The sequence below is a fragment of the Rattus norvegicus genome, chromosome 5, assembly GCF_021556685.1.
Source record: "Rattus norvegicus strain SHRSP/BbbUtx chromosome 5, alternate assembly SHRSP_T2T, whole genome shotgun sequence".
Classification (NCBI taxonomy): Eukaryota; Metazoa; Chordata; class Mammalia; order Rodentia; family Muridae; genus Rattus; species Rattus norvegicus.
Genome location: NC_141538.1, coordinates 172,396,609 through 172,416,341, shown reverse-complemented (window position 1 = coordinate 172,416,341; position 19,733 = coordinate 172,396,609). Strand labels below are relative to the sequence as shown.

Here is a 19,733-nt window from a genome sequence, read left to right as displayed (position 1 = left end):
AATAGCCCCTGGGGATAGAGATGACAGGAAGAAGCACAGGCTGGAGCTTTCTGGAGAATTTACTGGCCAGGCAGGGTGGGCTTCACAGTGAGGGCTGGGACACCTGGGGCCACCACATCCTTATTGCTGCTAGGGGCCCGCCCCTCCAGTCCCACCCTCCAGTCGCACACGCCCCATGCACATGCTCCCGTGTGCAGATGGGCGCAGGCCCTGACACATCCCTCCCCTCCAGACGGACGGATGGACAACAGGTGCTCAAGAAACAGTGCTTTCACTGAGATGTGGCTTTAGGCTAGTGTGGACCAGGCCAAGCCTCTCCCCACTATGGACCCACCACCCCTGGCCCCAGCACCTCTGAGAGCCTGCCTTTGTGTCCTGCTCACTGTGGAGACCAGGCTGCTGTCCCTGAAGCCCAGAGGCCAGCCCCACCCCAGCCCCCACCCAACCCCCTTTATAAAAAGAAGAGACAGCACCTTCCACTGGATTTGCCTGCTGGCCACAGCCCAGCTGGCCACAGCCCAGCATACCCTGGGCCTGAGGCCGCAGTCCCATCTTGCCAGCTGGGCGTCCACGAGGTCCCTTTACATGTGCACAGCAGCCCCGAGTCCTGGGCACTCACAGGTGCCGGGGGCTGGGGTGGCCGTTGTGGTAGAGCTTCTGCTTCACGTGCACCATGTTCCCTGTAGGCTCCTCGAAGGGCCTGTGTGGCCGCCGGCCCAGCTCCCGCAGGCTGCACAGCTTGGGCAGCCAGGTCCACGAGCCATCTGCAGGGGGACAGGGCAGTCAGGTGGCCGGGCTGGGCCAGAAGTGGTGCCCGCAGCAGCGCGAGGCACTCACCATAGCGCCGACCAGCCCTCCAGGCGCGCACAGCACAGTGCAGGACACCATCCATCCACACCAGGAACCAGCTGATGCAGAAGCCCAGCAGCAGGCCCAGCATAAGGTCGATCTCCTGCTTGGTCACATTGTCTGTCACAAAGTAGTTCTCAGAGGCGTCCACCACCGACTGGTCCCCGTCGTATGGGATCACGTAGTGAATGTGGTGCCTGGGGGCGGCAGGGTGGGCTGGCACCTCTCCTGCCAACCCTGGCCCAGCCTTCCCCAGGTCCGTGCTGGGCTGGCTAGGGGACCCAAAGTGGGTGGCTTGATTCCTATGGGCCACCCTGGGAAGTTCTCTGAAGCAATCCCCGTGTGCTGGGTTGGGAGGGGAAACAGCACCCCCAGGCCCAGATCAGGTCACCTGGCAGAACTGCAGGGAATGGTGAAGACAGTAGCCCTGGAGATCAGGAGTGAGGTTCAAGGAGGGTAGGAATGGCTGGGACGAATGTCCACCCAATACTCCATCCTTCCAAAGGTCCCTGTAGCAGGTTTCACATTCACCTACTGGCCCCGAGGGTCTGCCAAGGTCTTAGCACAGCCAAATGACCAAGGCCCACCAGGCATGCTCCTTGGCCTCCACGTAATGCTCTCAGGAGGCCAGGAACAAGACCAGTGATTGTTCTTGTTCCCCTGCCACAGTCACTGCCTTGGGCCTCTGGCTTTAAATATCTACCTTGTGCTCATTCTGCTGGAGGTTTGAGGGGTCTTTCCTCTCCCCTCATTCATGCCCCCCACAGATCACATGTCTACCATACACTTAGTGTTCTTAGAATAGTCCAAGTTGGACAGGTTTTAGAGCCCTCTCCTAGGTATAAGTACCCACTATGGCCCTGGTCTCGGTGCTTCTTTGCTTCCTTACCCTAGCTGGTTTCTTGGAACTGCTCATTGCTTTCATGCCCTGGATCACCTCTGCTTACACTAGAGTTCCCACATGGTTCCTGCTGGCTGCTCATCCCCCTTTTCAGAGCTGTTTGAACACCACCACTTCCAGGAAGTCCTTCTATCCTGTTCCAGGAGGAGTGGACCACCTGATGGTCCACTCCAAAATCAGCAGTCTGGATGTCGGGATCCACTGGTCTGGATACCAAGGGTGCCATGGGACCACATTCTTAGCATCTCTCATCTCCCTGACAGTTGCAGGGGCTGACTGGGCTTCTGCTGAGCCTGCCTTTCTTGGCCCACCCACTTCCAGAGCCACTAGTGGGTGGGCCTTTCCACTGCCCACCATGTCTGCTAGGAGCTCCAGCTGCCTGTGAATCTCCACGTGGGATCTACAGACACCTCAAATGTATGCTGAAAATAGCTTCTCGCTTCCTAAACTTCCACCCCTTCCTCCTCTCAGCGAGAGGCTGGAACCTGTGTCTGCCTGTAGCAGACCTTCAGCCATTCCCCAGTTAAAAACTCTTCCTCCCTTGTGCCCATTTCTGCTTAAGTCCCTGGGCCCAATGAGGGATGGATACTTCTTCAGTGGGGTTGCTATTTTTAAACCTGAACCCAGGTAAGCAGAGATAGGGAGGGGGCGGCAGTAAGACTCCTCAGATCCCCTTCTGATCTTGGGAACGCTGGGGGCTAACTCTGTGGTCTACAGTTTGACCTACCCCAGTGGCCAAAGCTTAGGCTGCCAGCTCTCAGTTGGTTACTGGAGCTACCATGACTGACTGACACCTAGCAACCATCACTTCCCTCCACTGTCACCGTGATGGATGAATGCTATTGATCCTGGTACAGAAAGTATTGCTGACCAGGCCCTGGGGGAGGTAGTGTTTCCACACCCTCAGGGATTGCCACAGGCTTGGTGGGGACTAGGTTAACCTGGGACCCTTTTGCTGGGCTGTCCCTAACATAGAGCTGTTCCGGGAAACAGAAAGAAGCTACCAAGGAAGCCAGAAAGATCCTAGGTAGCCTACAAGTAGGGGGCAATGTGAGGCTCCACCATGTGGCCTCAGGAATCAGGGGATTAGAGGCTATGACCTGTGCCCTTACAATTAACTCGGGTATCTACAATTCTTCCTCCCATGGGCTGGCTCCTCCTAACTCTATACCAAGCCCCCTGAGGCCAGGGGCTCAGGTCTTCTGAATGAAAGCAAGATGTGTTGTGTACAAAATGAATGTCTTTGATGTGTCCTACCTTCATGACACATGCTGCCATGTGTCCACTTGAGATCCAATGTGTGTCGTGTATACACGTTGTCCGCATGCACAGGACATAGCATGTATACTGTGGACATGGGCCCCACAAGCCCCACACCCATGCACTGTGCACACTTTGGGTATGAGTATGGTGCGTTACATATAGATGCACATTCACTCAGCTTTGAACCAGCCACCCTTTCTGTGGGATGCTGTCATGTGCACGGATCTGTGTGTACACACAAATGCTGCCTGCTGTGGTGCCTTGTTCAGAACGTTAGTTTACATACATGTCTTCTGTCTAGAATTCTGCAAGTAGCTATGTACAAAGGCAGACACGTGTACAATTACTCTACAACGTGTGTACACATAGGCAAACTGTCAACACCACATGTGCACATGGTATGTGTGCAGATACCCCATTTGCAAACTAATCCGTAGTCACCGCACCCACACCGAGAGGTTCTGACATTCTCCCCGAGCACACTGAACTGTATATTGTTTTATATACATGTACTTGGCATACACGTATATGTAATCAATATACAAGGGTGCTTTGTACAACGAATTTACATACCCTGTATGTAGAGTTGTGTACAAAGCACATACATGTAGAGAGACACACGCAGAAACACTGTCTATATGACGTGGCTCTCCACATTTTTGCGCACACAAGCCTTACTTCGAGGTTCCACTCTACAGGTGTCTGTTTACGTGGGTCCACAAGTTCTTGGGATGCTACATGAGACACAAACTGTGTAAACATACTCTAAGAACACAGCCTCTGTGCTCTAGTGAACATCCAGTGTGCTATCGCGGACAGCGTTGCACCAACCACCACCTTACAATAGCCCTGCGTGTAGTATCTGTCCCCAATGTTCATGAGCCTAGTGACTGGGCCCAGTATGTACTACCTTGGGAAGGCTTCAGAACTCACCTACGGACATGGCCTGGGAACAGCACAGCTAACCTCGTGTCTCTTCCGAGCCCTCTGATGTATCAGATAGACAGATGGTGTGCACCAAGGGCTCTCCGGGAATGTGTGACCACATAGCAAATTTTCCTACCATGTCCAATGCATGCAAGGGTCATGTACATCCCCTTTCTACTTGCTTTAACGCCCATGATCTGCAGCACACTTGCCTGTACCCGTAGCCATATATGCACTTAGGAGATATGCAACTGTCCTGACATACCCTATACCCCTGTGTGAAGGAACACCTCTGGAGCTGAAACATAGGGTGGGACGAGGACCCGAGGTTCTGGGATTCTAGACACATTCTTTCCTAGTTGTGTAATCTTGGGCAAGTCTACTCTGTAAAGCCTCCATCCACTTCCCCCTAGTCTGTCCAGTAGGGACAACGGTTATCGCATGAGGGCATCTCTGGAATGAGTGCATGCGGATGTTCGAGTGCGCTGTGTACGCACATGTATATGCACAGACAGTACACACATGCGCGGCTCATGAGAAGATGTTTATTTCATACATGGACATACAAACATGCAAGGCCAGAAGACTTCATCACTACACATGCACAGAAGGGGAGGTCCCTGAAGGGTGTGGTGGGTCTCATTGTGACCTTGAGCAAACCCCAGCCTACTTCAGCTCCTCCTCTGCACAATAATCAGTTGTGGCAGGTGTTCCTCAAGGAAGGCCCTTCCTATCTTGACCTCCTGCACTTGCCTACCATGGACACAGTAGGCCCAGGAGGAAGACTTGGGTCGTAGACAAGACTACTGTCCCAGGCTTAACCAGCTTCCTGGCTTCCACTGTGGACACTACTCAAGGATGCTGCTCTCAGGCCTCCCGGCCCTGGACCAAGAGGATCCTTGGCCCATAATGCCACCACCAGGCAGCCTTTCTCTATAAAGGAACTGGAGGAAGGAGTTCCTAACAGACTCAGTCATGCTTCCTTTCCCAGGGGAGGCAGCTGGCTGACCTAGGGTTCCCATTGGCCACCCCTCCCCCAGCACCTGGCGGGCAGAAACGGCCCCCATCTTTCAGCCAGGCTCTGCGGCCCAGCTTGCTCCCGGCTCACCGGCCAAGTGGGGCCCGCTGCACAAGTGTGATCACGCGTGTCGTGCCTAGAGCCGGGGCGCACTCACCGGCCACAGTTGCAGTGGCAGACGCGGTCCTCGCCCCGCAGGTGCGGGAGGATGTAGTTATGGAATCGGTCCAGCAGCGCGTTCATGTCCATCAAGCACGCGATGGCCTGGAAGAGCCCATGACCGGTCAGGTCGAGGAGTGGGCCGGGCCGAAAGGGGTGCCAAGGGGGAGCATTGGGCTGCAGGGGTGGGTGGGTGGGTGGGGAAACGCAGGGCAACCAGGGCGAGGGCAGCGCAAGGTAGCAGCGAGGGCAGTGCAGGGCAAGCCGCGGAGGGCAGCGCAGGCCGCACGGGCCGGTAAACAAGGAAGCGAGGTGGGGTAGGCGCGCGCGCGGGCGGCAGAAGCAGGGGGCGCGCGCGGGAAGCCCCTCCGCTCACCATCACGATCGACGCCCCCAGAATCATGAAGATCATGGTGTTCGCACTCATGGACATCGGGCGGGGCCGGGCCGGGCCGGAGCGCCGCCCCCCGGCCCCGGTGCCCCTCCCGGCCCCGGCCCGATGCTGAGCCCGCGCCGCCTCCGCAGAGGTCAGCGCTCGCGCGCCGGGCCGCCGCGGACCCCGGGGACAGGCGCGGGCACAGGCAGCAGAGATGTGGGGGCTGTTGTGGGGTCGCTCGCCCGTCGCCCGTTGCTGGCAGCCCTCCGCTCCGCCCTCCGGTGCTCCCTGCGCCCGGCTCCCTGCGGTCCGCGCGGCGGCCCCCTCCCTCCTCCCTCTTCCCTCCTCCAGGCTTCTCCCTCCCTCCTTTTCTTCTTCACTATCTCCTCCCTCCTCCTCCTGCCTCCGCCTCCGGGGAGGGACTTCGCCGCCCCGCGCCAGCATCCAGGGGCAAGGTTCTCCACTCCTATCCCTGTGACGCAGGCTGAGACCCCTCCCCTCCGGCCTTAGCTCCACATTCTGCCCCATCTTATCAGTCTTGGCTCTGGTCTCCTTGCCCAGTGCCGTGCTAGACTGGGCCTTGGCCTGGACCGGGTGGTCGTTTCGGCTCTACTTCTCCAAGGCAGGCCCCTCCTCTTGGGTCTCCTGGTTCCAAAGAGGGACAGGAAGTGTCAGCACCCAGCCGCTTCCAGCAAGAAAGTGCCATCAGAGGAGGGGCCTGAAAAGTCAGACCAGGGACTATGACTACATGACCAGAGGTAGGAGGGCAAGAGGGTAGGCAATACGGAATGGGCCAAATATGCCATAGAGATCGTGGCAGTTGTGGGAAAGACTAGCCGACTTCTGGGAAGGAAGAGGAGCTGGAACAGTTGCCTGAAGCCAGCAGCTCAGTGTCTATGATCCCCTTGTGGCTGCCGGTCATACCTGGAGCCAAATTGAGTCCCAAGCCCTTGTGTTGGCCACAGAGCTGATAACATAAGAACCAACCCTGCCCTGTGTGACAAAAGCAGGAAGAGAACAGCTGACTTCCAGCCCCCCAAGTCGTCCCAACTGGAGTTGTTGTATCCAGGGTACTGGCCCTACCTCTCAGAAGGGTGATCTCAGGTATGTCACAGGGCTGGGCTCAAAGGCCCAGGGTAGCCTCTTCCTCTGCAGGGGGTCAGGCCAGAAATTCAGGACAAATCAAAGACTTTTATAAGCACCTATTTTGTTGCAATTCCAAGGTTTTCCCCCCTCAATAAGACAGCCTGTTGCTTTACTTAGGTTTCTGTACAGTCCAGCAGTGGAGAGAAAACGGGTAGGTGGGCCAACAACAGACACTTGCTGTAGGGTGTAGAGTAAACCATCTTTATTTCTTTTGGTTAAAAACAATGGTTTTGAATCTGGCATTTCTGTGTATGTCTCACTCTATATGTACAGTACATTGGTGATGTACACGTAGCAGGGAAAACACATGGAAAAAGTGACTTCAGCAAAGGTGGCTTGGTGGTGCCAGGCCATGCACCAAGTGGGATGGCTCAGTAGAAGCAGACAGTATGCAGAAAGGCCCGGCCACTCTTCTCCTCAAACTCCTGCAGCAGCTCATCGATTTCATTCTCCATATCCTCGGTGTGCTGGATCTGGGAAAAGCACAGCCTTAAGTGAACCCCAGGCACTGTGACATGCCTTCCCTGCCCCTGTCCTCCACCGCACTGTCTCCTCTGCAGCCCCAACAGGACTGGGTTGCAGCTACTTCCTCTGGTAGGCACTGCCTAGACCTGGGTGCTGAGACTCACACACTGGCAGAGCTCGCAGATAAGGAATGCTCCCAGGGTGGCCTCTTCATGGTTGTCCTGGATGTCCACATTGACCACATGCACTGGCTGGCAGGTCTCCTGTTCCCTGGAGTTCAGATCTGATTGGTAAAAAGAGACACCGAGTGCAGATGTATCCAAGTCCAGTTCTTACCATGCCTGCCCCTGAACTCTGAGGAATTTAACTGAAGATTGAGCCCCCAAACCCAATGAACTAACATGAGGGACAGCCCCCAACATCGGCTAAGAGACCAAGGTAAACAGTGTACTCAATCCAGGCCATCCTATGCCAGGCAACCCTGGACCAACAGCATGTTCCACAAAATGCCAGGCCTAACATAGGAAAAGCAAACACTGAAGGCCACAGGGCGTAAGTTTTGTTGGACATCAGTCTTGTGCTTACTCCTCACAGGCTATCCTCCAGATGTCCGTACAGGTCAGAGGATGTGAGGGTGCCCTCTGTCTCAACACCACTGTTGCCCAGGGCAACCATATGTCTATTAGCCTAGTGTTGGTGTTGTATGTGCACTCACCTTCTACAACCTGGTCATAGACTCTCTCTTCACAAGTGAGGATCAGGTCAAACAGGTCTTTGCAGTTCTGGAATCTTTCTGGACGGGGCTTGATCCTTTTATTTCTGTCCAACATATGTAGAATTCCATTTTGTGTATAGCTGAACACCAGAGTCAAGGAGCTTTGGATAAAAGATAGTCCACTAATGTAGACCTGCCTGTCAACGGCCCCTGCTTCTCAGGGCTCCAAGTTGGCCTTTGTCAACATGATCACCCATAGCTCTAGGCCTGAACACAAGCAGGGTGGCCCCTGCCCTACAACAGGAAGTACAGGAAAGTGCTGACCTCTTAGATCATAACCCTCATGACAACCCAAACCCACAGAGTGGCTCCAGATAGCCCTGTCATTCTGACTGGACAAAGTAAAGGCATGGTACCAGCCCCTCCTCTCAGCCTGGAACAGGAAGTTAAACAGATCCTTGTTCCTAAGTGTCCAGAGCAGCACAGCGTAGACCTCAGACTATGAGTGGTCCAGGGACTATTTGAGGATCGAAAGCCCCAGAGGCAGTGGCTCTCCTGGCTTTTGCCAGGGCTGATGGGCCTAAGCATACAGGTACCATCTGGAATATCCTTTTGATCTCATCAGGCAGTCTCCCTGCTTTCAGATGAAACAGAACTTGTCCTTTCTGGATCATTAGTGGGAGTTTTCCAGACCCTTTTTGTTGCTGGGGTTTAAGAAATATAGTGGAAGTCTGGTAGTACATGCCCTTATACCAGCACTCAGGAGGGAGATACAGGCAGATCTCAAGTTCAAGGCCAGTCTGGTCTACAGAGTGAGTTCCAGGACAACTGGGACTACACAGAGAAACTCTGTCTCCAGAAACTAAATAATAAATAAAAAATAAATAAAAACTAAACTAAATAAAATAAAAAATTCAATGGATTTTTTTTTTCAGATTTTCTTCTCACCATAGCTTAGCTGGATTGGGGCTTTGTCTCTGCTATAGAACTCCAGTTTGCAAGTAAAACAAACAGGCACAGATAAGAGGTAACTTTAGCTAGTGCTAAAAGCAAAATCAGAGCTGTGGTCAGTATGACCGAGGAGGCTATTCAGTCTCATATGGGGTTTAGGACTTACATGTCCTTTCCCACTGAGCCATTTCATAGTGCCTTAAAAAACAGTTCCTACATTATTTTAGAACACATTTAAGTGGCCAATCTAAACACTTTAACTGGAAGATACCTGATCAAGAGCTGCTAGGTAGTTCCATCCCCTGCATCATAGGCTCTTCTGGGGCTAGGCCCTGGAGCATCCTCTACTGTCTCCTTGCTGCCTACAAGAGCTGCATCCAAGTTTATAGAGTCCTTCAAACGTACTGGAGGAGAGAATGAGTTCAAGACCAAACCCTGTGGCTCGTATAACTTATGGGAAAGAGGACAGGGAAATAGGCCTTTCCTGGGGCAGGGATCCAATCAAGTTCCTGGTAACTCAGAATTAGTACTGACTCCAAGGAAAAGCTGGAGATAGTGAGGAGAAAGTCACATGGACAGAGCTAGGGACAGTGGGAAAAGCCACTTTGCATTCCCCACTACCCAGAGTCAGACCAAGAACTGTGGTCACAGGATGGCCCTGCCTGGGAAGACTGCCGTTGGTTCCACCACATACGCACACTTCTTGCCTGGATAGAGACTACTTTTGGTTCTTTTTTTTTTTTTTTCCGGAGCTGGGGACCGAACCCAGGACCTTGCGCTTCCTAGGCAAGTGCTCTACCATTGAGCCAAATCCCCAACCCCGATAGAGACTACTTTTAAGTGACGGCACTCAGTGAAGAGCTAGCTGTTTAATGAAGGCTGGGAAATGTTAATCATGCCAGCACCTAAACAGAACTTGACTCTTTGGTGGTGGTGGGGTCCAAGACAGGGTTTCTCTGTGTAGCTCTAGCTATCCTGGAACTAGCTCTGCAGACCAGACTGGCCTCAAAGGCAGAGATCAGCCTGCTGCCACTGCTCAGAGAGCCTGACACTTCTAACAACCAGCCTAAAAGTAGCTCAGAGACCAGGCTAGACTATGTGGGTGGGCATAGTCTTTTCTTTGTTGCCGTGTTTGTGTCAACTTCATTGAACAGCCAATTAGCTGGACAACTTCAAGAGTCCTGAGCTTAAGCAGGGCTTGGGCTGATGATGCTCACTTCGCCAAGCCCGGCGCTTCCCAGCAAAGCTTTCTAGGAGCCAGGGATGCAGGTGTCAAGTTGGTTTTGCCTTCTGGTTCCATAGCCAGTCCCTGGAGTGAGATTCCTAAAAGCTGAGGGGTGGCTATGGCCAACTACTGGCTTTCTCCTGAATGAGGAGCCACTCCCACTGACCCTGGAGTCCCATACTTGTACCTGTTGGCCTTCTGAGAAGCCTTCCCTGGAGACTGAGCGAGGGAACAAGGGTCATTCAGGGTTCACACTGAGGGCTCCCAAAAGACCTGGAATGTTGTCTCACAACAGAAGCACAATTCAAAATCATTTAAAAAACATCTGGATTTACCATCACAGACAATTCAAGTTGCTTTCCTTGTAGAGTATACAATTCCTTGATGCCACATGATATGACAGGATGGATATACAAGAATGGGGAACACTGGATCTGGGATTCCTGGTGGACATCTGTAATCCTAGCACAGAGGTAAATGGAGGAGGGTGAGGGGGTCAACTTCAGCTACACAAGTCTGAGGGAAGCTGGAGCTATGTGAAACCTGGCCTCAAAATAGAGAAAGAGGGGCTAGAGAGATGGATGAGCAGTTAAGAATACTTCCTACCACCCCAGGAACTCCCATCAGAAAATTTAGCACCTTTTAAGACCAACTTCAGGGGATATGATGCCCTTTCCTGGTCTTTTCAGGCATCCACACCCTTAAAAAATGAAATCTTAACTATAATATGGCACGGTGGATTGTGCTTGTTAACCCAGCACTTACAAAGCTGAGGCAGAGGGAGGGATTGCCATTGTCCAATGACAGCCTGAGCTACATGGTGAATTCTAATCCAGGTAGGTTTACAGTGAGGCCTGGTCTCAAAAGACAAAACAAAAATGCCATTCGGGGCAAACCTAAGAGCCTTTCTTTAGTCCCCACATGCACAGAACTTGCTGGCACTGTCATGTCCTGAGCTACTTATAGGGCCATGAAGCCGAGGAGGGCTGGCACCTTACCAGGCCTGCTTCTAAAGTCATGCAGCCTCTTCCTCTCGGGGTAGATACTCATTCATCCTCATATGATTTGAGGTTTGATAGGTGTTGAACTAATCCTGGATTTACTAGTTAAGCAGTTCCCCGAAGAGAAAGCTACTTCCGCAGCTGACTTCATGGACTTCATTTCGTAGCACCAGCTGTCCTACAACATGGGAGTACAATCAGGCATTCCCAGCTACCCACAAAAGGATGCTTTTGTTTTCCCCAAGCTCAAGGCTTTTGACAGAACACCCTATAGAGAAAGGCTAAACCAGTGAGAGCCACAGGCAGGCTCTCAGCATCAAGGCCGACAGAGGATGAGGCCAGCCACCAGCTGGAGCCTCAGCAGTAGAAATGGTTTCAGAAAGGTCAGCCACCCGAGGCAGGGCGAGCAGCTTTCTGGAGAAAGGAAAAATGTGCATAGGGCAGGAACTGCTTAAGAGTCAGCTACTTACTGATCTATGGCTCACCATTGCAAACAGCACTGCTACCCTGCCTTCTTGGCTACTTCCACAAGGTGCCTATATCTGTTGTGAGGAGCTCCACAGATCCTCAGCACCCCACAACCACAGGGCCTCTCAACTGCCTCTCATCAAGCGACCTTCAGGCTGAACTTCCTGTGTTGAGTCAAGCCTTGGCTCCTGATGTGGATAAATCTTCACATAAACCTCTCATGCACAGATCTCACCCATCCTCCTCTTTAGAAGCTCAAGGGGCCAGCACAAGTCAGGCCTCATCTCCCCAGAAACATAACCAATCAATTAAAGACAAGCCTGACTCAGAACACCATGGCAATGTTCCCCGAAACAGGACCTGGGTGGAAACAGAATCGAGTGACTCCCGACCTTGGTGCCTTCTGTGCTGTCCTGACACCCCCAAGTCAGAGGATCCTCTCAGTCACGGAGAAGCAGTTAGGGAATGGTGCTGTACAGAGGAGCAGTTGCAGGACTCCCAGCCCCTAAGAGAAGTAGAAGGCAGGCACTGGATGGGGCATCAAGTTCTCTTCAATCTACTATCAAATCTGGCATGCTGGCACACACCTTTAATCCATTCACTTAGGGAGCAGAGGCAGGAAAATCTAAATCTAAAACCAGCTTGGTTTGCACATCGAATTCCAGGCTAGCCAGGGCAACAAAGAAAGACCCTGTCTCAAAACAAAACAGCTACCATCAAGCATAATAAACTTGAAATTAATTAATGAAATCATGGTTTGATTAACAGCCACACAAGCTTGAACAGGTCCAGCCTCATCTCAGAGCACTCAATAAACATTAGCAAATTCTTTAGTGTTTAATGTCCACAGCATTAAGAGCCCATGACTTTAGCTGACAAATGTCCTGTTTACCATCCACCATCCTTCTAACTCAAGGTTTTCAAATTTTCCTGGCTTAGCTACAAACTCGTTTGTGTGTGTGTGCACACAAGCATCATTAGGCCAGAACACTTAAGGTGGTGTTCCTCAGGTGCTGCCACCTGTTTGGTTCTTGACAGGATCTCATCACTGGCCAGAAACTCACCAGTAGGCCAAGCTGGCTGGCCAGTAAGCCCCAAGGATTCCCCCATCTCTGTCCTCAGCACAGGCATTACAAGCACAACCTGCTCAGCTTTTATTACATGGACCCTGGGACTGAACTCAGGTCTTCATATATTTTACTGATGGCAACATTCCTGCTTGCCACCTTCTGAGACATCATCTTGCTGTGTCACCCACAGGGCCACATCGTCTTGCCTCAACCTCCCAAGTGGCTAAGTTACATGTGTGCACCATGTATACACTCAGCTACAAACACAAACGTTATGGTCTATGTCTGCAGGTCTGTGCCATGCTGGCTGTTTGATGTACCTGCCTTCCCAGGCTGGGCCAGAGAAGCTGCAACTACCTTTCCATTTCTTAGAATGATTAATTAGGGCTGGAGAGATGGCTCAGCTGTTAAGAGTACTGACTATTCTTCCAGAGGTCCTGAGTTCAAATCCCAGCAACCACATGGTGGCTCACAACCACCTGTAATGAGATCTGATGCCCTCTTCTGGTGTGTCTGAGAACAGCAACAGCGTTCCCACATACATGAAATAAGTAAATAAATCTTTAAAAAAAGAATGATTAATTAATCAACTAATTAATTAGGTTTTCTTCTTTTCTCTCTTCCTTCCTTTCTTTTTTGAGACAGGATTTTTTTCTCTGTAGTCCTGGCACTTGCTTTGTAGACCAGGTTGGCCTTGAACTAAAGAGATCCACTTGCCTTTGCCTCCAGTGCTGGGATTAGGGGTGGGCACCACCACTACAGCTGCCCTGCTAAAGCACAATTTTTGAGAGGAAATTCAAGTCTCAACTTCGGGATTCCCAAAGGCACAACTCAGAAATGGCTATTCTCTATCTGTGGATACCTTAAAAAGACATTGTGTGCAAGTGTCACAGTGTACATCCGACAGTCAGAGGACATCTTGTACGAGTCAGCTCTTTCCTTCCAGGATATAGGGCCCTGAACACAGTTGTCTTTTTGCTGGCTGGCTAGCCCGTGACTCTATATTTTTTTTTTTTTTTTTTTTTTGGAGCTGGGGACCGAACCCAGGGCCTTGCGCTTCCTAGGCAAGCGCTCTACCACTGAGCTAAATCCCCAACCCCTCGACTCTATATTTTTTGTTGTTTTTGTTTTGTTTGGGTTTTTTGAGACGGGGTTTTTCTGTGTATCCGTGGCTGTCCTGAAACTGGCTCTGTAGACCAGGCCGGGCTCTCAAAGAGCATGAGCTTCCTGAGTGCTGGGATTAAAGATGTGTGCTACTACCACTGGCTGTGACTACATTTGAACAAACCTTCTCAGGCAATGGTTTTCAACCTTCCTTTTTTTTTGGTTCTTTTTTTTGGAGCTGGGGATCGAACCCAGGGCCTTGCGCTTCCTAGGCAAGCGCTCTACCACTGAGCTAAATCCCCAACCCGGTTTTCAACCTTCCTAATGCTGCTGCAACCCTTTAGTACAGTTTCTTATGTTGTGGTAAACCTCAACCAGAGGATTGTTTTGCTGCTACTTTATAACTAACTTTGCTACTGCTATGAATCACAATGTGGATACTGGATATGCAAACCCCCAGAGGGGCTACAACTCAGATCGAAAACCACTGTTCTAGGGCCTACGTGTCTACACCATCAGACTTACTAGGCCACATTAAACCCAAAACTCATGAACCATAAACAGTAAAAATGGAAGAACTTGCTTCCAGGAGACAAGGCTCACTATTGTGTCATGATGTAACAGGAGCTAATCAAGTCATTTAATGGGGACTTTGGCATAGCAATTTCAGGCGAGTTAAATGTCCAGATCCCCAGCGATGAGTAAAGCACTCAGGTTCAATATATCATACACAGCATCCCATAAACAACGCCTTTTGGGGAACAGTGGGCACAGTGTCCATTGGCTAAAGGGAACTCGCAAGAAATATGAATAGTACTGTTAGACAAAAGAGCTACTTTGGTAGAAAAGGAAAAAAGTTAGATAAATATGACTTTTAGAGAAAAATGTTCATTCAAGCATGTGGCTTCAGTTTTAGAAGCTGTCAGGTGTCACTGGACACAGCCTGGGAGTTGAAGATCTCAGAGGCACCAGAGGTGTTAACGACTTATCACAAAACTTCAAGGGATGGCAAAATCATAGTTAGGCTAAAACCACCTTTCAAAAGGAAAGTAGGTTTGCTTGAATACACACTGTACATTATTCCAACGAAAGGCTTCCCACACTCAGTCTTCTGAAGTCTACCTTCTGAACTGAATCCCTAAGACAATGAATGCATGTGTGAACTGTACATTACGAGGTGTCCAAAGCACAACTGGGCTCTCAAGTGGAAAGGAGGCACCAGGAATAGAGGACTGAGATGGCCAGGACTACTGGCCTGAATTAGGTACTGAGGACCTGTGGGGTCACAAGCACAGAGATAAATATGATTACAGAGAACCAGGGCTGGACTCAGATTTACCTCAGCGGACGAAGTCTGAATTAAGGTACATTAAGTGTACACAAAAAGCATGGCGCCATCTCCAGCAAGCCTGCTTTTCATACCTGCCCATACAGAGCCTGTTGAGGCCCAGCTTGGATTTTGTTTAGTTTTTTTGCCAGTGACTTTAAGGTCTGGCTCTCCCAGCACCCACTCCCACTGATGATGAGCTCCAGCAATTCTCTGTGTGCCCCATTGTCAGCACTGCACCAGGAGACTTACATTCACTCCCAGGATGGGACACTGCCTGACCCACAACTGGGCCCTTCCTCAAGTAGGGGTTGAAGAGAGAGCTTCTCTGGGCTTTCAGGATAAGCCCAGGGAACGCAGGGAAGGTTCGTGTTTCAAAGGATGACCTCATGTAGATGAGGAGGTCACCAGCTGGCAGGAGCTCCTCACTTACTGGTACAGTCAGGGGAGTGTCCAAAGGAGAAAACCTAGGACCACTACATCCAGACATTTGCATGGCCACAGCATCCAACCTGGCTAATCAGCTTAGATAAACCAGATTAGTAAGAAGCAGATAAATGGCCCACAGGCAAGACAACTACATGTCAGACCTGTTCTAGAACATATAGGAGACGCAACTGATATTTTAGCAAAATTAGATGAGCCATTTCTTTGGAACTGGTGCCTAGCTTAGGGACACATTTGGCAACATATCCAATTTCTGAAACTTCTTTAAAAAGTATAGCTAGGGGGAGCTAGAGAGATGGCTCAGCAGTTAAGAGTACTGACTGCTCTTCCATAGGCCCTGAGTTTAATTCCCAGCAACTATACGGTGGCTCACAACCACACTGGGATCTGATGCCCTCTACTAGCATTCACATATATAGGTAGATCTTGGGCCAGGCAGTAGTGGCCTACACCTTTAACCCCAGCACTCGGGAGGCAGAGGCAACAGATAGACCTCTATGAGTTTGAGGCCGGGCTTGGTCTACAGAGTGAGTTCCAGGACAGCTAAAACCATCTCAAACACAAAACAAAACAAAGCAAAAACAAAAAACAAACAAATCTTAAATAAATCTGAAAAAATAAGGAATAGAGCTATCAACTAAATGAAAATAAAGAGAAAGAAGTTAAAATAATTGTCAGGCTTGGCCTGCTAGGCTGGCAGGACAAGCTACTGAAGAACATGACTGTGACATGTGACACAGCGTGGTTAGTGGGAAACCAGGACTACTGTGTTTGCACTGACAGGTCACTCTCTCAGGAGGAAGAAATATGGTGACTGCCTGTGATTCCCATCCTAAACTCAACAAAAGCAAGAAAAACAAACTTCACTTGAAAGTAGAGATTAGGGGTTGGGGATTTAGCTCAGTGGTAGAGCGCTTGCCTAGCAAGCTCAAGGCCCTGGGTTCGGTCCCCAGCTCTGAAAAATAGAAAAGAGAAAAAAAAAATAGAGATTAGTAAAACCTCATTTAAAAAAAAAAGTTTCCAGAAAACCCTCACTGGTTTAAGCTGGCAGATCAGTGGTTTGAAGGGCTATAGAGAAAGGGAGAACAGTCTCCCGGCCCCTGTGTTTATCAGTGGCCTTCAATGGGGGACTGAATCATAGTCACTTCTGCATCATGATCAGATATCTTAAGAAAAAGACATCAGTTTGGCATAGTTGGAGTTGAGGAAGAGGGTGTTCCAAGGCAGGGTGGTTTATGTCATGAAGCAGAGAAGGCAGAAGCAGGAAGGGGCTAGCATAAGATGTCATCCCAATGGCTGGAGGTGACTCGGCAGTTAAGAGCAAGGGCTGCTTTTAGGATGGACTTGACTCAGTACCCACAGGATAGCTCACAGGAGTCAACTCCAGTTCTACAAGACTTGATGTGCTCTTCCAAACCCCCTCAGGCACCAGTACACACCTGCTGCACAGACATAGTTTCCAGCAAAACACTTATACACATAAGATAAATAAACTTTGGGCTGAAGAAATGGCTCAGTGGGAAAGAGTACTGTTTGTTCTTCCAGAGATCTTGAGTTCAATTCCCAGCAACTATATGGTGGCTCACAACTATCTATACTGGGGTCTGGTGCCCTCTTCTGGTATGTGGGTATACATGCAGATAGAAAACTCAAAGTCTTTAAAAAAAAGTTTAAAAAGAAAAAAATTAACTTCATAGAGAATTTCTAAAAAGGTATAATCCCAGGATATGTTGCCTATGGCCTACTTCTTCTAAGGGCCCCCTGAAACCCACATAGGTTAGGAGAGAATCATTTTCACAGTTGTCCTGACTTCTATATGCATGCTGTATATCTGCGATCTCTTGTTCATACAAACAATAAAATTGTAAATTAAAAAAAGAGAGAGGGGGTTGGGGATTGGCTCAGTGGTAGAGCGCTTGCCTAGCAAGCGCAAGGCCCTGGGTTCGGTCCCCAGCTCTGAAAAAAAGAAAAAAAAAAGAAAAAGAAAAAAAAAAAGAGAGAGACACTTTCACAGACATACCCAGAGCTACATTTTTACTAATCTCCTAAATGTGTCTCATCCAATTAATTTGACAAGATTAACCATCAGAAGGCCAATTCTGGTAATTTTTCTATCTCAGAAACCATTTTTCAAGGAAAGAAAAATGTACAGTAATAAAAGACTGAGGATGAGCACTAAATAAAATGGATGACTAAAATATATTCTAAACTCAAAAGGTGATTGCAAGATCCCAAAGGTAAACCCAAGAAGCATGCTAGAGAGAGATTTCCAGGTCCACTTTGCAATATATATGCAAGTTTCAGGAGAAGTAATGACTTCCCTCTGTAATACCTTACGAATGGTTCATGGCCTCTACATTAGCAAGGGGGAGCGGAGGCAGGATCAAGAGCAGGGTGTAATTCCCGGTGATCTTTTGTTCTGACGCACTTCCTTTAACCTGCTGATAGTTCACTGGTAAGACTGACTATTCCTCATAAACAAAAACCAATTCGTATCACCAAAGCTATTCTAGGTACATCTAACACTGATAAACAGAATAGGCTCTTCTTAATGAAATTAAAAACAACAAAAACCAAAACTACTTAAGTGAAAACTCAAGACAGGGTCGTGCTTATTAAACACAGGCTGGCCTTAAACTCAACCTGAACCTCCCAAGTACTGGGAAAACAGATATGTGATACTACCACTGTTTTCTTTCATTTTTAAGAAAATGACCCTGTGGGGGCTGGAGAGATGGCTCAGCAGTTAAGAGCACCGACTGCAATTCCTGAGGTCCTGAGTTCAAATCCCAGCAACCACATGGTGGCTCACAACCATCTGTAATGGGATCCAATGCCCTCTTCTGGTGTGTCTGAAGGCAGCTACAGTGTACTCATATACAATAAAAGAAAAACAAAAACAAAAACAAAAACAAAATGACCCTGCATTGGCAGGCTCCTCCTGGTCATCCTCTTGCCTCATCACAGGGCTTAGATGGTGGTACAGATCCACCACATCTGGTTCAAAGGGATTTTTATTTTCTGTAGAAACCAGGTGAACTTAGAATTCCTATCACTGATCTAGGTAGGCATGTGCATATGTTTCTTCTTTAACTCTTACATTTGCTGCCCGAGTGCTAGGATTTCAGGCTTGCTTTAATTCACTTACTAGAATGTCATCAAGTAGCACACATGAAGGCACTGCAGCTCTGGCCACACAGAATAGAAAACATGGCAGAATGCTCCCTTTGGCAGCACACACACCAAAACTGGCATGATGGAGATTAGCATGGTCCCTGTGCAAGGAAGACACGGAAACCCATGAACCACTCCATGTTTTTTTTGCCTGCCTGTGGATCACGTTCCCCTATCTCAGCCACCTTGTCCAGTCTTAGCAGAAGAGATGCACCTAGTCCAGCAGTGACTTGATGTGCCTGGGAGGGTGTGGGGGTGATACCCAGAGGGGGTCGTCCCCTCCTCAGAGGAGAAAGGGAGAGGGTACTGGGAGAATGGGGGGGGTGGTCAATAATGAGATATAAAGTGAATAAATAAAATTCTTAAAAAGGAGTATGTCAGAGGTGTTCTAGGGCCACTAGACCCCCAGTTTTTATCAAGTATCTTCTCCCTTGAAAACAGTGTTTTCATCTTTGAGTATATATTAAAATATTCTTCTAGCTTTTTTTTTTTTTTTTTTTTTTTTTTCAGAGCTGGGGACCGAACCCAGGGCCTTGTGCTTGCTAGGCAAGCGCTCTACCACTGAGTTAAACCCCCAACCCCTTCTTCTAGCTTTCTACTATAAAATTATGGGTATTATATAAGGGACACTTGCAGGGACACTTAGTACTGATTAAGGAACACTCTCAGGGTTATTTCCAAAGCATGATATCCTTCCCCAATTCCCTGCAGTGGTCTGCCCTGGAACAAATGGGTGTCCATGTAGTGATCTTCCCTACCTCTATCCCCAACCCCTTCATATAATTAATTCCAATAATGCCCTTATCTCACGTGGCTTGGTGCCAATGTCTAGTAAATTCCGTGGAAGAGACCTTCTTTTGGACAAGGCTAATATTGAAAACACAGAAAAGCACTAAGTACATTGTTATGCTTAAGTAATAAGCGTCCTGAGAGCCAACCAAGAAGTGACCTGCCTAGAGGGATCTCAAGAGGCAAGTTAAAGAGGATTTATCACCAAGCTACTAACGTGGCCACAAGTTCCCCTTCCTGCCATCCCTGTCCCCAACACATTAAGGGCCCACACAGATAGTTTCTTTTTGTATATTCTGCACGTATTAAGAGGGAGCCACTGACCCTTAAACCATCACCCTGTAAAAAATAGACCACC

The 19,733-nt window shown here is 49.4% G+C and overlaps 2 protein-coding genes and 1 non-coding gene across 8 annotated transcripts in view; 1 reads left to right on the top strand and 2 right to left on the bottom strand.

Moving 5' to 3' along the window:
- Nucleotides 1-41: 41 nt before the first annotated feature.
- On the bottom strand, nt 42-5,836 carry Tmem240 (transmembrane protein 240). Of its 3 annotated transcripts, NM_001437181.1 has the most exons (4): nt 5,494-5,836; nt 5,116-5,222; nt 838-1,046; nt 42-764 (listed from the first exon to the last, which is right to left on the bottom strand). In NM_001437181.1, exons 1-4 carry the CDS (start codon nt 5,548-5,550, stop codon nt 616-618), a joined length of 522 nt encoding a protein of 173 aa, NP_001424110.1. In that variant the 5' UTR covers nt 5,551-5,836; the 3' UTR covers nt 42-615. The 3 variants fall into 3 exon arrangements, with proteins under 3 accessions (NP_001424110.1, XP_087516068.1, NP_001424111.1); XM_087659942.1 differs by lacking the exon at nt 838-1,046 and having other exon boundaries at nt 5,494-5,806; NM_001437182.1 differs by lacking the exons at nt 42-764; nt 838-1,046 and having other exon boundaries at nt 4,467-5,222.
- Nucleotides 5,837-6,819: 983 nt separating this feature from the next.
- The window catches only part of Ssu72 (SSU72 homolog, RNA polymerase II CTD phosphatase), a 29,906-nt gene continuing 16,992 nt past the window's right edge, over nt 6,820-19,733 (bottom strand). The window contains exons 3-6 of one of the 4 annotated variants that reach the window (XM_087548540.1): nt 10,183-10,280; nt 7,820-7,980; nt 7,269-7,387; nt 6,820-7,112 (exon numbers count right to left, since the gene is read on the bottom strand). In XM_087548540.1, the coding sequence (XP_087404666.1) occupies nt 7,011-7,112; nt 7,269-7,387; nt 7,820-7,934 (336 nt within the window). In that variant the 5' untranslated portion in view covers nt 7,935-7,980; nt 10,183-10,280 and the 3' untranslated portion in view covers nt 6,820-7,010. 4 annotated transcript variants of the gene reach the window in all.
- Nucleotides 18,631-18,732, top strand: LOC120103227 (U6 spliceosomal RNA). The gene has a single exon (XR_015621496.1). It is a non-coding gene; the product is annotated as a U6 spliceosomal RNA (small nuclear RNA).